Source organism: Pimephales promelas, chromosome 2 (genome assembly GCF_988280905.1).
Source record: "Pimephales promelas chromosome 2, fPimPro1.hap1.1, whole genome shotgun sequence".
Lineage (NCBI taxonomy): Eukaryota > Metazoa > Chordata > Actinopteri > Cypriniformes > Leuciscidae > Pimephales > Pimephales promelas.
The window spans coordinates 11216124-11234109 of record NC_142770.1 but is presented as its reverse complement, the minus strand read 5'-3'; the positions used below and the strand labels follow the sequence as shown (position 1 = coordinate 11234109).

The 17986-nt window shown below is 35.6% G+C and overlaps 1 protein-coding gene across 4 annotated transcripts; it reads left to right on the top strand.

Annotated features, from left to right (window-relative positions):
- The first annotated feature begins 249 nt into the window (after positions 1–249).
- arhgap45b (Rho GTPase activating protein 45b) lies at positions 250–17293 on the top strand. 4 transcript variants are annotated; one of them, XM_039682416.2, is made up of 23 exons: positions 250–673; positions 2021–2417; positions 6232–6375; positions 6902–6986; positions 8261–8333; positions 8512–8572; positions 9915–10049; positions 10210–10271; positions 10354–10464; positions 11559–11639; positions 11749–11916; positions 11996–12133; positions 13156–13346; positions 13433–13554; positions 13750–13848; positions 14052–14153; positions 14236–14399; positions 14482–14670; positions 14751–14888; positions 15218–15456; positions 15574–15811; positions 15944–16037; positions 16721–17293. In XM_039682416.2, exons 1-23 carry the CDS (start codon positions 422–424, stop codon positions 17035–17037), a joined length of 3600 nt encoding a protein of 1199 aa, XP_039538350.2. In that variant the 5' UTR covers positions 250–421; the 3' UTR covers positions 17038–17293. The 4 variants fall into 4 exon arrangements, with proteins under 4 accessions (XP_039538350.2, XP_039538349.2, XP_088991146.1 ...); XM_039682415.2 differs by having other exon boundaries at positions 16718–17293; XM_089135020.1 differs by lacking the exon at positions 250–673 and adding an exon at positions 683–1191.
- Positions 17294–17986: the final 693 nt, after the last annotated feature.

Below are 17986 nucleotides of genomic sequence, written 5' to 3'. Positions count from 1 at the left end.
GTACTATAACTGCTAACATATTAAAAGTAAAAAAAAAAAAAATCAATTTTAATTTCATGGCGACTTTAATACTATTATTTTAACACTGTATTTCATTGAATCACAGATACTTTGCCAAACAAAAAGGTCTCAAGAAGTGTTTGTCACGAAGGTGGGCGGTGTTTTATTACTTAATTAAACCACCGCAGGTGACAGGCATAACGACGAACTGTGAAGCGTTTGGCCAAATCTTATCTAGCGAGTTAAAGTTATGAAAATCGCTGCCTAAACGCTGTTTGTAGTCTCAATAAGCATACATGCTATCCAGCCCACATGTTTTACATAGCAACGCAGTTTCACTTGTCAAAGGGACTGAGAGTGAAAAAAACTCAAAAGCGGATGCGCTTCAGATTGTTCTGATGTGTGTCACTAGATTCAGTCAATGTGCGATAGTATTAGAGGAGCGAGACAGAAGCTCGAGCTCGGAGTGTGTAAACCTCGCATCAGTGCTTTGAAATGGGGAGCCGGGGGGTGGGCAGGGGGGTTATATCGTAAACTAAAAGACATACGCGGCGGATCTAAACATCTAAAGCTTAAAATGTTCTCTAAAAGGACAAGGGAACTGATAAAGACACACTCGATGTCAAAGAAGAGCCGAACAGGAAGCAACCAAGCGCCTCTCAACTCTCCATCAGTAAGTCGCACAGCATCTCTCGCCTTTTCCTCCTGCCAATCAACTTGATTGACATTTCACCCTCGCGCTCATGTTTTCGTGTCGTTCTCGACGTTATTGAAACGTGTGTCTTAGCAGTGTTTTCAAACACAAATATCTAGACTTTAAAGCGTATCATTAGACAGTTATGCTACAGAGAAAAGGACGGACTAAACTTCCTCAGTGTGATATGGCGCAGCAAGGTGCAAGAAGTTCAGGTTTTGCCTTATTTTAGACATTTTTTGTCATTTTCAGTCAGTTTGAGGATTATTTTTTAGACATAATTACTTTTCAAGGCATATGTTGCTATGAAATTTTGAGATGTGATGGATAACAGTGTGGAAAGTTGATTTTGTGACGGACGGTAGCTGGAAATGTTAAAGCGTGGATCGAGTAGCAAAAGCTACAGTCCTTATGCGACCAGTCAGAGAGTGAAAAAATCAAACAGCAAAAATAAATTGGACATCTTGCCAAATAGACCAAACGTCTGGCTCAAACAGGTGGGTTTTTTATTGAAAACTACTGTAAATGTTTGTACGTTACTGTTAAAAAATATCCATGTGTCGTGTAATAAGTTATGACAACGTTTTTACATTGCTTTACCTCATCTAGATTTGTCGAGCAATTTTTAAAAAGTTTTTTTTTATTATATACAAGATTATCTGATTAAGTCAGTTTGATGTTATTTAAGTTGAAATGACGTAAATATCCAAGTTGATTGTACTTAAAATTTTAAGGCAGCCATTTTATTCGACATTGTCAAACCAGATCAGTGTCACCAGATATTGTAGGCTAAATTATTATACTTTTTACCTTATAATAATTGGCTTAACATGTAATGTTTTACCTTTTGTTCTAAAAAAAAATTACCTTTCTGTTTTTGATGGGGAAAGAATATAAAAAAAAAATTCTATCGATCTGTGTCTTTTTTTGTTAATTGGATTTTGGGGTAACACTTTTTTTGATCTTTGACACTTTGGTTTGTGTAGTGCATCATTTTTTAGGTGTTAGTTCATTATAGATGTGGCCTTCGAGCTACTGAAAGGATATTTTTGGTTACTTGTCCTTCATGTCATGTTGACTCTTTTAGAAGTGTTCGTGGGCCTCGGCTAGGCCTGTTAGTGTGGCATCAGCTCTTCGGGGTGTGACAGGAAGTAGGCTGCGGTTGCATAAGCGCTCTTGTGAAAGAAGTTCTGTTTACTAACAGCCGTCTATTGTAGTCAGTCACAGATCTTGTTCTCCATCCGCAAACCTACTTTCTACATTAAAGTTTGCATGCCACGTTTATCAGTTTGCTCACACCGTTTCCCTTTTTTCGTCATAATCCAGCTCTCTGCGCTTCAAGAGCAGCCTCGGAAAGATGTGGTCGATGCCGCCACCTCTTCGTCCCACACGTCCTCTAATCTGTCTCCATCCGTCCTGGAAGTCCCATCTTCCTGTCCTGGTACCCCTTCGACCCAGCACACGAAGCTGGCTGGCTGCCCGTCTCCAATGGGCACCCTAAAGCGGCCAACTTCCCTGAGTCGCAATCCCAGCGCAGCGGGCTTCCCTATCCAGTCTTGGGTCTTCAGTAAGGGTGCAGGAAAATCTGTCATCTCCCAGAGTCCTTCACCAGAGACACCCGAGACCACAGTGGCCATTGAGGTGGAAGACATCCCGTCGCTGCTACGCATAGTGGAGCGGTTTGCCAAAGCAGTGGAGAAGCTGAAAGATGTTGTGCTTGAAGGTAAGATGGATGATGATTTTGTTGGAGAATAAAGAATCTATATGACATGGATTATTTGGGGTTTAAGGACGGAAAAGCTTTCCTAAACATTTATGAAACGTTTCCCGGTAACTAAGAATCTGCCACATGACGAATTGCACGTCGTACTGCACGCATCACCTCCTGCTGTGGATCATGTGATCGTGGAGGAGAGAAAGGGGCGGGGCGAGTTTGCTCAAAAGGCCCTGTTCTTTCTGTAGCAGCAGTGAGGTTAAGTTCCTGTGGTGCGCCACATTGGCACAGGAAATGGTACTCTCAGAAAACACCCCCTTCCGTACTCAGGACTCGTAAAGCAACGTCATTTAAGCACCAAACCTGTAGTCGTACCCATACCGAAATCTATTGTTTTTGAAGCTTTCTGACAACTCTGAGCTTATGAACCGCTTTCTGACAACTCGGTAGAGATAAATAAAAGGAACTTTTCAACAAGAGGCTCCTTATAAAAGCACTGTGTTTGTATCATGATAAAGAAATGGTAATAGCATGGTACTTTTAGAGATTCGGTTGCAGGGCTTTTTGGTAATGCTTCCTTTTACAGTCCAATTACCCATGTAAATACTATGTACTTATTTTAGTAACTACAATTACTGGCTAATAACTAGTACTAACCCTGAACCTACCCCTGTTCCATGTACTTACCTTATATTAGCCAGTACTTTCTAGGTAAGTACACTGTAAGTACACTAAGTACTGTACTGTAAAAGGAAGTGTAACCGTCTTTTTTAACCCTTTTTTTGTGGCGAATACTCCAATGAGAGTCAACCCTTTTAAATAAAACAAAGGCAGCTATAAATGTTCACATTTTGGGACCCATTTTAAAAATAGTTATTTATTGTTTATATGAATTGTTTGGTTTATTATACTATTATTATTATTAAGCTATTCTATAATGATGAAAAATTGTTCAGGAAATATTAAGTGCGTATTACTTGTATATTATTATACTCATATGAAGAGTTCAGATGCAAAAGCCTCTAAGTGCCATTTTAAATTTTCTTCTAGAATGATCATTTTTATCAAGCTTGAATATTTAAGTTCAGTGATTTAACTTAAATGGCAATGGAGCTTACCTATTAATTGTCATTTAAGTGAAATTTCTGAACTTAAATATACAAGCTTGATATATATATATATATATATATATATATATAGGTATGTATATATATTATATGTGTGTATATGTGTTCTATGCAGAGTAAAGTTAGATGTATAAATCTGAAGATAAATATTGATAAATTCAAGCTTTATTTGTATAGATCTTTTCACAAAAATGTTCCAAACCAAGAAGCACTCCCCTAAAAAGAAAACAAATTCTGTTCAACAATTCTTGAAAGTTGTGTTGCAAAGAAGAGAAGAAATTTGTGTGGATGTCTCTTAATTTTCTGACTTTCTCCTTTACAATGCCAATAAATTATAAAAAAAAATGTACAAACAAATTTTTAGATTAGTGTAGCTTAACTTTATTATCCATTCTGTTTGTCACAGTGGGAATTCATCTTTGACACTGGTACCATACAAAGATACATAAATACTGCGAGAGGTCCCGGGTTCAGATCCCGGACGAGCCCCCATTTGTCACGGCCCGGCTTGCAAGCCGCGACAAACAAGGAAATGACACGTTATAATTGTATGCAAAAAGGAATAAGATTTATTAAAGTAAAATTAAAAAAGTAAGAGAATAGACCAAAACGAGAACAAGACGACAACAAAATGGCACGAGGAGAGAGCGCCCTGTCACAACCACAGGTGAAAACCATCAGTCATCATGACGTCACTCACTCCAACTCCAACCTACAAAACAACTACCAAAACGACACTATGACCCAGAATGGGGTCGTAACAACCGACATACATGTTTACACATTGACACAGACATAAAATTACACTTCATAATTTCTTGACGCATGTCAAGCATCCCATAATAATATTAAAAAGGTTAAACAGAACAGCAAGTTAAAATACAGCTATAATGCCAGCCATTATCTTGGATCAGTTAGAAATACATCCTTATTTCAACCATTTTGTCATGTTTTGGAAATATCCTGCTTATGGCATGGATGGTTTGATTTAGTTGGTGTACCATGGCACATTTTCTACCAAAGATTTCTGTCTTCACCAGAGGCTTTTTTTTTTTTTTTTTTTTTTTTTTAGCACATTGCAAGTTGCCTACTTTCTTTGATTAAAAACAAAACAAATCCCAAACTGTAGTTCATGTTTCCCCTGCTGTAGAAGTCAGGTTGAAGAGAAACTCAATAACAGTTTTGGCCTTGGTTTTTGTACTTGGAGAGTTACAGTTAGGAGAAACGACTGGAGGAAGTGGCTTGTAGACGTGCAGACGAGAAAGCAGTGCAACACCGTGCTAACAAACACTCCGTCTTGCATCATTTTGACTGTTTTACGATCCGTGCAGATTTCTTATGCTTCCTGTCAGCATGACAGACATTGACGTGTCGGTTAAAGGGTTTTTGGGTTCACTAAGAAATGTCCTGGTCAGATTTCTCCCTATAAAAGTTGTTTAATTTAATTTCATTTAGTTGTTTTAATTTGTGTTTAATTGTTCGTTTCAGTTTTGTCCATTTTAAAAAAAAATAAATGAACAAATCAAAATATTATTTTTAATTAAAAAAACATTTAGTTTGAAAAAAAACTGTTTGACTACTCCTTTATTTAAATTGTTTGAACTTTTTGTTCAATTTGTTGTATTTTGTTTTGTTTGTTTGTATTGACATTTTGTTATCAGTGAGGAAAGCAGAGCTATTCGTCATATTGGCATAAATTAGACGTCTTGGACTGAAATGAAGTTTCTGAGCTTGTGTGTCTGTAAACCCATTTCCAGCTGATAAGAATGGATGTTGTGTAGAGCTGCACAATTAATCTTTAAAAGATCGCAATCTTGATTCAAACAGCCACGCAATCTCATTCCTAAATCACATGACAAAATCACAGAGGAACATTCAAATCGGTGTTTGTGCTGCCGATGATCCAGAGAGAGCAATTATAATGTATAGGTATGAAACAACTTTGCAAACAGTATTTTCAACCACACAGTTTCGTTATTTCTGTCACAAATATACTTATTATAGCAGAACTGGGGAAAGTTTATAGTTTGGATATAAACAGTGATCAAAATGGAGATCACTTTTTGAAAGTAACTTTTACATCGTTACGCCACTAGATGACAGGTGACTCTGAAATATATGGTCTTTAAAGTGATACTCCACCGTTTTTTCACATTAAACTATGTTATTCCCTTAACTAAGACTAGATCACACTTAACTAGCTCAGTTCATTCAATATGGACCAAGCAGAGAAGAGACCAAACACCTCCACGTTTTCCCTATTTAAATACAGTTACACGAGTAGTGTAATGAACTGAGCTAGTTAAGTGCGATCAAAGCGTCTCGTGCGCCAGAGCGATTGAGTGCACCCACTGAGATGACCGAGGCATCAACTCGTCTTAGTTAAGGGAATAACATGGTTTAATGTGAAAAAAACGGTGGAGTATCCCTTTAATCATTCAAGAGATTCATTCCAAAAAAACTCCAGTAATGAAACAAGTCAACTATAGAGTGAGCGAGTCATTGAATCATTCACTCAAATAATTAGACATTTTAAATAGACTCCAGCAATTCATATTTTTCAGAACATCTAGTAAATAACATGAATATTTAGTTTAATCTGATTAGAATCATGATCTCAGTGTTGAAACACAAATTGTGATTCTCAGTTTTGTCCAGAATCACGAAGCTCTAATCTTGTGGATGGTATTTTGCAGACAAACAGGAGAACCGGCGTCCGTTGGCCCATGAGTGTCTGGGGGAGGTTCTGCGCATCCTGCGGCAGGTCATCAGCATGTACCCCCTCCTCAACACGGTGGAGACGCTCACCGCTGCCGGAAAACTCATCTCGCAGGTCAAAGGTTAGAGCAATCACATATGCTAAAATACCAAAAAGAATGTGATATTTGATCTTAAAGGATGGATTTGTTTATTTCTCTGTCAGTAGTGCATCCTGTTTTTAGACTGAGGTCATGGCACGCGACAATGATGTACTAAAATAACAGAAATATTTTTCCTTTGCATACAGACGACAATTGTCAAAACGATCCCCATTCACTCAGATCCACGAAAACAACTAAAAACGCTGTATTCATGCCAGACCAGTAGTTGTTACTTTGTAAAGAAATATTACTATAGACTGAACACATAATGCGCATAATGTCACCATTTTCATAATTTACACTAAGACAATAACGATATAATCGTCAAAAACTTGCACTTTCAAACCCGTTTTCAAACGTTTGCTTTTTCAGGCCACCAAAACGTTATTGTCATGTAAATGAATGGCCAAAATGCATACGTTTTTAGTTGAAAACTGTCAACAGCCCAGAATACATTTGTTGTTATTTTTAAACCATTTACCAACATATGATGTTTTTCCTTCAGGATACCACTATGAAGTGTGCAATGAAGCGGACAAGAAAGATTTTGAGAAGGCCATTGAGACCATTGCTGTAGCTTTTAGCAGCAAGTGAGTATGGAGAGTTCAGTGTGAACTGATTACACACTATCAATGCGTTTCTGACTCTGATAATATTAAGAAGAGATGCATTAAGTAGATGTGAATTCATATCCATCTCATTGCAATTGCAAACTTGACCTCACAACTGCCTTTATTTTTGACATGTTTTGCAGTATGCATACTGAGCATTCATTTGCTGAATAATTAGAATACCTGGATGGCGTATTACATTCACCAAAATGTGCAGTACACAACCAGAGAACAGTGCTTGGGATACTGGATCCCACTATGCAATATTGCAATATGCGTGACTTAATTTTCTATTTTGGATGTGATTGGACTTGGAAGTAATTTCAGCCATGATTTTAAACTTGTCCTTTATATAACTTGAAGAAAAAATGTGTTTACAAAAAACATAAGTGAGGTCATGTGATAATCTTCCATACTTTAGCTTTCAATTTAAACATTTGTTTATTTTGTTTATACATTAAATATTTATTTAAAATGAATTTGGGTTGAAATTACATTGTTTCTTTGGTATTTATTAATTTAGTTTTTTCGATTTGTTCAGGTGAAATGGCACGTTGTTCCTTTCGGATTTTTTTATTTTTTATTCAGTCTTGTTTTATTACACATGTTTCTTTTGGTATTTATTTAATCTGATTCATTCTAGGGGAAATCGCATGTAGTTCTATTCGGAAAGTGTTTTTTTTTTATTCTATTTTTTTTCACCACAGTCGAAATGAATAAATGTACACAAGTGCCATGTGGCGTTCTTTGCATGAGTTGTGAAATCTCTCTCAAAATGCTCTGTTAGATCATTGACAATAATCGTAGCTCTACAGAAATAACAGGAAGTTGATTTGTGGCTTCTTCTCTCTTATACTGACAGCCTAAAACCCTCAAGGATCTGTTTTTGAGTTGGAGCTGATCATTATCAACACCTGTAATATTGCTGTTTTCACTTTTAGTGTTTAAACACTGGTTCCTGATGATGTTCCGCTGTAATATTCATTGTGAAACACCTGAAATGACAAGGTGTTTTACATTTGGGGGAAACATTAAATCATGCACCAGTGCAGCGTGATGCTGTTTTTGTGGCAAGTAAAGAGGAAGTTGTGAACCAAATCAGACACTGGCTGATCTGATTATTCTCCTTGGTTATTATGGGTATTTTTTTGTTTATAATTCAATTGCAGGTTGACTCAGTTTGCCCTCTAACGTTACATTCTGACCCAACATGTTACGTTCAGAGAAAGCTGAGATGTTCTTTGTTTCCTCAGTGTCTCTGAACTGCTGATGGGAGAGGTGGACAGTAGCACGCTGTTGTCCGTGATGCCCACTGAGAAAAGCAGGGTAAGTGTGTGTCGGTTTCACTGCCTGTAAAGAGCGGATGTTGGCAGCAGGTTTTGACTTCCTGAAAGCGCTGTTGCTCTGTGACGCAGTTGTCCCCTGAAATAGGAATCACATGGAACACAGTACGAAGGTGTTTTACATATCTCTTTGTGTGTGTTTGTGTGTCTTCTCTCTTCAGTCTATGGAGAACCTCTCGGGTCACGAGCTTTTACACACACGGAGTGATTCATCTGAAATGGGTACATTTTGGTCAATTCAGACATGCAGAAAAATAAGCAGGAATGCACTGATGTAGAAATGGAACAGAATTGATTTGGAAAAGAAATTATTCTAATCAAAGTCTCCTGCAGAACTTTTAGAATAATTTATTTAATTTAAGTTTGTAAGTAAGTTAGTTAGTTAGTAAGGAAGCAAGTAAGGTAGTAAGTTAGTTAGTTAGGTAGTAAGTTAGTAAGTTATTTAGTAAGTTAGTAAGTAGGTTGGTAAGTTAGTAATTTAGTAACTTAGTAAGTTAGTTAGTTAGTTAGTAAGGAAGCAAGTAAGTTAGTAAGTTAGTTAGTAAGGAAGCAAGTAAGTGAGTGAGTAAGTGAGTGAGTAAGTGAGTGAGTAAGTGAGTAAGTTAGTAAGGAAGCAAGTAAGGTAGTAAGTTAGTGAGTTAATTACTTAGTAAGTTAGTTAGAAAGGTAGTAAGTTAGTTAGTAAGTTAGTTAGTAAGGAAGCAAGTAAGTAAGTTAGTTAGTAAGTTAGTTAGTAAGTAAGATAGTGAGTAAGTTAGGAAGTTAGTAAGGTAGTAAGTTAGTAAGTTATTTAGTAAGTTGGTAAGTAAGTTAGTAATTTAGTTAGTTAGTAAGTTAGTTAGTAAGTTGGTTAGTAAGTTGGTAAGTTAGTAAGGAAGCAAGTAAGGTAGTAAGTTAGTGAGTAAATTAGTTAGTAAGTTAGTTAGAAAGGTAGTAAGTTAGTTAGTTAGTAAGTTAGTTAGTTAGTAAGGAAGCAAGTAAGTTATTTAGTAAGTTAGTAAGTAAGTTAGTAAGTGAGTAAGGTAGTAAGTTAGTTAGTAAGTTATTTAGTAAGTTAGTTAGTAAGTTGGTAAGTTAGTAATTTAGTTAGTTAGTGAGTTAGTTAGTAAGTTGGTAAGTTAGTGAGTAAGTTAGTAAGTAAGTAATTTAGTAAGTTAGTGATTAAGTTAGTTAGTAAGTTATTTAAGCAAGGTAAACTTTACAAATGTCCTTGCTAAACATTTATAATAATTATAGCATTCATTATTATTATCATTATATAATATTAACTAATTCAAGAATATTCTTACATTGTTAAATTGATATTTTTATAATATCCACTTGCAGAACTTATATTTAATAATATGCATTTGATTTAAGAACTCATAATTGTATAATATTTAGTTTATTTATTCAAAGATATTAGTAAAGCCTCCCGAAGAGCATTTAAAAAAAATATTTTTAAAATTGCAATAAGAGAACTTTAAAAAGTCTCCTGCAGAACATATAATCTTATATTAGATATTTGTAATAATTATTTCAAATATTACATATATTTACTCCCATAAATGTATGTGTGCTGCAGCGATGAGTGCTGAAGAGGTGGACATTATCCTGCAGCGCAGTGAAGGTGGCGTGGACTCTGCTCTGACGTACGCTAAATCCATCTCCAAGTACATGAAGGATCTGATTGGCTATGTGGAGAAGAAGCTTGCGCTGGGTAGGAGCATGCATGCTTTCAATGATAGGACTACTGTACGACAAATCAGTGTTGTTTCTTTATAAAACATGATTCTGATTGGTTGATCCACATTATGTAGTAATTTTCTGCCTTTTTACTTAATATTTTACGTATTAAATTGCAATTCATATTTATCTAGAGCTGGAGTTCTCCAAGGGCTTACAAAGGATCTATCAGTCATGTAAACAGACCATCACGCAGGTGAGATTTGATCATTGTCTGCAGTTCTCGGGGTGTCATTTGTCTGTCTGTCTCCTCATGCATCTCTTTTTGTGTCCATCAGCCACACATGCCCTTCTTCTCCATCTACTCTCTGGCTCTGGAGCAGGACCTGGAGCAGTACGCTGGGATGCATCATGCAGCCTCCACCCTGCAAAACCAGACCTTCATCATGGTAAAACAGCCGTGTCATCATTTCATCAATAATAACTTATTGTTTTAGCTTATTATTATGAATATATATGTATTTTTTTGTTATATCATATATTAATTTAGAATTAGAATATTATATATTTTTAAAAAAGTCTTGGTCTCCTGCAAATCTTATTTAGTAATGCAATTAATAATGTATTATTCATGCATTTACTTTAAAATATATATTTATTATAATAATAATAATAATAATAATAATGTGGTTACTCGTACATGTATTATGTAATTGTTGTTAAATATATGCTAATAATAAATTATTCAATAAAATATAATATTAGTACTATAATGATACAGTTAATTATTATATACTATATTTAACAATTGTTCTATAAAATATTTAACAATTATAAATATTATATGTTCTTAATAATAAGTTAATAATAATTACGTATTATTATTAATAATAATAATATTAATCTATATAAAATATATAACTGTTAAATATATTTAAAAATTATTCTATAAAATATTATATAATAAGTAAATAATAAGAATCAAAATAATAAATTATCATCATTATTATTATTATTATTATTATTATTAATATCAAAATATATAACTGTTAAATATTTTATAGAATAATTGTTAAATAAATTATATAATAAGTTAATAATAAATTAGTTATTATTATTATTATTATTAATATAAAATTATACAACTGTTAAATATTTGATATAATTGTTAAATTTATGACATAATAATAATTGGTATTAAATAGATGTTGGAAATAATAGGTGTTAAGTGTTAATAGTAATTTTTATTATTATTATCATTATTATCAGTCTTGTTGTGGTGGTGGTTTTTGTAATTAAAAATATAATGTTGTTGAATGTTCTGCATGGAGTTTATTGTTACTACTTTTTATTATTACTTATCGTAAAAGCCCGGACTATTATTTGAAGTTTTACGGTATTCCTCTTCCTCTTTAATATATGTAATATATTAGCCCTAATTAAAAAAAAATCGAATTGTTCACTGATGGTGTTAATATCTTGAATATCCTGAAGCATGAAGTATTCAGATTTTTGAAGCATTGTGTGCTTTGCTCATCCACAGCCTCTGCTGCTCCGCAAACAAGAGCACGAGAAGAAGCGCAAGGAGATCAAGGAACACTGGCTGAAGGCCAAGAGAAAACTGGTAACATTTACATTCATTCATCTTTTTAGCTATCAAAGCACATTAAAGCTTGAGCCAGGATGTGTCAGTACAGGTCTATGAACCTAATCTTGGGTGTGTTTGAACACAGATGGAGTGTGAAGCAAACTTGCGCAGGGCTAAGCAGGTCTACATGGCCCGCTGTGAAGAGTACGACAAGGCCAGGACGGCCGCTAACCGGGCCGAGGAGGAGGGCGGCAGCTCTACCACCAAAGCAGTCGACAAGAAGAAACGCCTGGAGGAAGAGGCCCGCAACAAGGTCAGCACTCCCTGCCATTTAACACACTGTAGGAAAAGTGTTTGAGCAGGTTGTGTTTTTGAAACTGTGTCTGTCTCAGGCTGAGGAGGCGGAGGCCACATACCGGACCTGCGTCGCGGATGTGACCACGCAACACCAGGAGCTGGAGCACATGAAGGTCACGGTTCTGCGGCAGATCCAAGAGGTCATCAAGCAGACTGACCAGACCATTCGCTCGGTATGTGCCTATACAGCTCAAAACAAGAAATCAAATGTTTAAAAATGGAAGAAAAAAGATACAAAGTCCTATAAGTAAAGATCTTCCTTTTGAATGAACATTTCACAAAACAAAGTATGATCAACAAAATCACAGTAGGTCTTGGTGTCTTTATAACAAGAGGTATTTTGTTATACGGATAACTTGCTCATCCTTTTTTGCTAAACAATTCATTGGTCAAAGCAATTTTCATTATATATAGTAAAATACATAGCAAGATATTTAAGTATTTAAAAAGTACAGCAAATATATGGAGGTGGCATTTTGAAATGTAGTGAATGTATTTTTAAAAATTGTAAAATACAGCTAACATATTATAAAACTATAGCAAATAAACAAATGTTTAAATTTACCATTTATATTAAGGAAATATTGTAAAATACAGCAAAAAAAATTTTTTTTTTTTAAATATTTCTTTTATAAAGTTGTCATATATATGTGTGTGTATGTGTGTGTGTGTATATATATATATATATATATGAAGAGTTCAGATGCAAAAGCCTCTAAATGCCATTTGAAATTTTCTTCTTTAATGATGATTTTTATTAAACTTGTATATTTAAGTCCAGTAATTTCACTTAAATAACAATTAATAGGTAATTATCATTGCCATTTAAGTGAAATCACTGAACTTAAATATACGAGCTTGATAAAAATGATCCTTCTAGAAGAAAATTTCAAATGGCACTTAGAGGCTTTTGCATCTGAACTCTTCATATATATATATATATATATACACACACACACACACACACACGTATATATACAACTGTATTAAGGAAATATTTTTTAAAAAAAATGTGTATATAAATATATATATATAACATAACTGTTTCTCACCAGTAATTATTTTATAATTCTGATCATGACATTTATAGAGCTTGTTTACTTGGCCAATGACCCAGTCATGCATTACTTTCTGAAAAACAGCCAAAAAAAATCTAATCCAGCTTGAGTGGTTTTAACTGTGAAACTCTTTCCAGGCCACCATCTCCTACTACCAGATCATGCACATGCAGACGGTAGTGCTGCCGGTGCACTACCAGACGCTGTGTGAGAGCAGTAAACTGTACGACCCGGGACAGCAGTACGCCACACACGTCAAAGACCTTCAGATGACAGAAGAGCCTGAGACGCATTATGAGTTTGAGGCCTATTCGGCGTCCTCCAGCCAGTGAGAGAAACATTTCTACAACATATCATGTTATATATCATGGAACTGGAGGTAAATCTTACGTTGACGCCTTCTCTTGAATTCAGGGCGTCGACCAGAGCGCGTACTGACAGCGCTAACGCTGATGCTCACAACAGTGCTGAAGTGCAGCAGTCCACAGGAGAGGCGGGAGAGACGAGCGCCTCTCAGAAAGATGACCAGAAAAGGGGTGTGTGCATATCTTTATACACCTATATATATATATATATATATATATATATATGTATATAAACACAAATATGAGATTTATTTATATATGTTGTGTGGGGTGGGGGGGGGTGTAAGTACGTAAAATAGGAATGCAAATGATTTTGATTTTTTTTTTTTTTTTTGATTTTTTTTTTTTTTTTTTTTTTTTTGTCAGCTCGAGGTCTCTTGTCCCACAAGTCCTGGGGCTCCACAGTAAGTGACACAGACAGTGTGGGAGGAGGAAGTGGCCTGGGATCCCCGACTACCAGCACAGGTACAACTTCTTGGCATGACTTCTTTATATTAAACTAAATGATTTACTGTGTTAAGAGAAGAAAAAAAAAATATATATATGCTTGTTTAAAATAAATGAAGCATATAATAAATGAATAGGCCTGTCTTATTTCAAAGTAAAATTAGTTTGTTTTTAGTAGTAAACTTGGCATTCCTTGGCATTCACTTCTTCTTTTTCGGTAGGTGACATAAGTAAAATGGCCCGGACGTCATCTACAGGAACTATGTCATCAAATGAAGATGTTGATGAGAGAGACTCAAATGTTTCTTCCTTTGAAACTCCAAGTGAGAGAAAAGTGTGCACACATTTTCCTTTCTAATCTGTGCCCGTCATCAGGTTTCTCACCGTCTGCTCAACTTTTTGCAGATATAAACGGCATCGAGCCTGAGATTGTGGTGCCCACCGGGCCATTTCGGAACGTGGGGTTGTCGAAAGCCGCTCAGACGCACAAACTGCGTAAACTGCGCTCGCCGTCTAAATGCAGAGAATGCGACAGCTACGTTTATTTCCAGGGAGCGGAGTGCGAGGAGGTAAGGTTCACTACATCTTATTATAATTGGCCTTTTGTTTAAAATAAACCAGGGCTATTAATGTCTGGTTTCCTCTTTGCAGTGTTTCCTGGCTTGTCACAAACGCTGCTTGGAGACTTTGGCCATTCAGTGTGGCCACAAGAAACTCCAGGGTCGCCTTCAGCTGTTCGGGCAGGATTTCTCGCAGGTGTCCGGGAACAGTCCCGGCGGGATCCCCTTCATCATCAAGAAGTGCATCGCTGAGATCGAGAGAAGGGCTTTGAGAATGAAGGTACGCAAGCGACAAGTCCGATTCAGCAGGTCTCGGCCAATAGAAATGCAGGATCTTGATGAGTACATCCCTTCTCTCAGGGCATTTATCGAGTGAATGGGGTGAAGACGCGGGTGGAGAAGCTGTGCCAGGCGTTTGAGAACGGCAAAGAGCTGGTGGAGCTGTCACAGTCCTCCCCACATGACATCAGTAATGTACTGAAGCTTTACCTGCGGCAGGTGAGACTCCACTATATGGAAACATTTTGAAAAATCGTTCAATGTAATATCCTGGAAATTGGGGAGTTTGTATATTATATTCCATCAAGTCTTTTAAGACATTTTTTTTTTTTTACAGAATTTGCATTTGTTCACCCAAATGTAGCTAATGTATTAATAATCTTTTCATTTTTATGTGTTGTATTTTAATATTTTAATTTATATTACTTATATAACTGGGGGCATTTTGGGGTTCTTAAATTAACTAATTTATAATATATTTCTTTTAAAATTCACTCACGTTACATTTTTAGTTTTTATTTTCTTTCTTTTTGTCCTCTGTTGCTCAGCTTCCGGAGCCCATCATGCCCTTTCGCCTGTACAACAGTCTGATGGGTCTGGCAAAGGAAAGCCTGGCTGTAGTGGGTCCAGAGGGAGCTGAGACCGGTAAAGGGCCCGACCTGGTGGACCTCGGCCCAGAAACGGACCCTGAACTCTTGGCTCTCATCGAAAGACTTAAAAATCTCCTTAAAGAGCTGCCCAAACCAAACATCAGCACTCTCCGCTACATAGCGCGGCATCTGAGAAGGTAAAAGACAAAGAAAGGACTTCCTCTTACTTTTAAGAGCTTATAAACATAGCTTTGCAGACTCCATTAGCAGCCATTTATTAACCTTTTAAATGTGAAATGTCGCTCTGTTTTCAGGATTGCAGAGCTGGAAGATGACAATAAGATGAGTCCGTGTAATCTCGGCATTGTGTTTGGGCCCTCACTGATGCGGCCCCGGCCCTCAGGGGCCACAGTGTCACTGTCCTCTCTGGTGGATTACCCATACCAGGCCCGCATAGTGGAAACCCTCATTGTGTTTTATTCCTCCATTTTCCACTCTGAATCCAGTCGGCCTACATGCAGCAGCACCACATGCGCTCAATCCCTACAGCAGGTTTGTGACTCATATGCAGTGTTGGTTTTTAACAAGTCATCTCATTTAATTGATTTTTTAAATGTTTTTTTTTTTTTTTTTTTTTTTAGAAAGTGTTAATGTAGAAAAAATGTAATGTTTTGGTCTGTGCAGCAATGCAGCATTGAAGAAGAACACTGTTTGAATGATGAACAAAGGATCACGGATGAACCTGGTGCTGAAGAATCAGACAAGTTAGAGGGCCAAGGTATTACATTTCAGTATTTTATACTAATTTATTAAAAATAAATGATATAATAAATAAATAAAATGTGTTAATATATATATATATATATATATATATATGTGTGTGTGTGTGTGATAATATATAAATTATATAATATATATATATATATATATATATATATATATATTTAGTTGTATTTAACTTAACTAGTATAGTTAAAGATTAATTGTATAATTAATTTATAGTTTATTAATTTTATATCAATTAATCTATCTTAAATTTTGTAATTAAATATGGTACTCTTTTAAATACTTACTAACTTAAGTTGTTTTTTAATTACATTTATTTAACTTAAATATATATATATATATATTGCTAATATGAATAAAACAAGTTTTACATTTTATTTGTTTTAGTTCAGTTGAAAATAATGGTGACATCTAAACTAAGTTTATTTAACCATTTAAGTTGTTTTTTAATTGTACTTATTTGACTGCTTTATTGATTTATTCATATTTTATTTTAATTTGCATATCCATCTATAAACCATTATTTTTATACTCAAGTTGGTATATATATATATATATATATATACTCAAGTATATACGTGTGTTTTAAATCCTTTTTTGTTTTATTTTGCCATTTACGGAGATACTTTGTGTGTATTTATTAAAAATGTGTAATGTTGTATCCTGTCTCAGCAGAGAGTTCAACAGGAACCCCTGGTTCTCTGGAACAAAGTCTGGACTCTGATTCAGATCCAGACGAGGAACAGGGCAGAAGTGAACTCCAGCCCCCCAGCCCTACGGATCAGGCACTCGACGGGACCACCGAAGACCAAATGAGGCCGCCTGTCCTTCTGGTGAAACTGCAGTGCCCGTCCAGCTCAAACAACGAGCCCCCTGCCCTCCCCGAGAGCGAGCCACCAGAGTTAGAAGAAACAGAGGAAGTACCAACAAGCCCGCTTGCAGCGTTAAATATCAATCAGAGTAACAATAGCGGCAAAACACTCGATCTCTGAGTTTCTCCCAACTGGGGTTTGTTTGTGACGTTCCTATGTATTTTTAAAGATGCGTTTTAATATTTAAAATACTTCACCTTAAAGGCCTTTTTTATTGGTTTTCAGCTTTATTTTACAAACAGCGGTACGCCTCCGGTGTCATCAGGCAACAATCTATCATGCATTCTATCCTATGAGATCACTTTATACTCATCGTTGAATATCTGTTAAATTTTGTTTGTGCTCCTCTTTTAATAAACAAAAAAAATGTAAATCATTTTCTGTTCACTTTGCACTGCTCGCAGTTATATGACAAGCTGTAAAAAGAAATGATACAAGGAGAGACTTACTACGACTTATTAGTTAAAAAAGGAAAAAAAAGGAAATTCAGACCACTTCCAGTTGTTGGAGGAAGCACTGAACCAGTAGGTGGCGATGTCACTTTGTAAAGAAACTATGCAACCTAAGGACTGAACACCTAATGATGACAATGATGGTATAGTTTTCAAAAACTTGCACTTTGAAACCAGTTTTCAAAAGTTCAGTCCCCCAAAACACTGTTGTGTAAATGAACAGCTAAAATGCATAGTATTTTCAGTGTTTAGTTAAACTGTGGCCCTAAACGGCCCATATTTATTCTGTTTTTGCAAAACATTGTTGCAGCTGAATACCATGAACAAAAAACAGCCTAAAGAACTAATATGCTAGACTAATATCAATTTAAAACATTAAAGGCAAGCATACAGTCAGTAATACAATAATAACAAATAAGTAAACTACATTTCAATTCAATTTCTGAACTTTGATCAGTTGTATTTATTTATGATATTGCTATTTTGCTTTACATACATAAAATATAGATTGATCCTTATTACAAAAGTTAATTATTTTGTTCTTTGATTAACAATAATGACACTGATGGCAGAGGTTTATTACGCTGTTGTCACTTTAAGATCTGAGTACACGTGTG

Coding starts and splice junctions, on each gene's coding strand:
- arhgap45b (XM_039682415.2), top strand. CDS start 422: ATGTGCGATAGTATTAGAGGAGCGAGACAGAAGCTCGAGCTCGGAGTG. Junction 12,134..13,155: donor CTGACCAGACCATTCGCTCG/GTATGTGCCTAT, acceptor AACTCTTTCCAG/GCCACCATCTCCTACTACCA. Junction 15,457..15,573: donor ATAGCGCGGCATCTGAGAAG/GTAAAAGACAAA, acceptor CTCTGTTTTCAG/GATTGCAGAGCTGGAAGATG.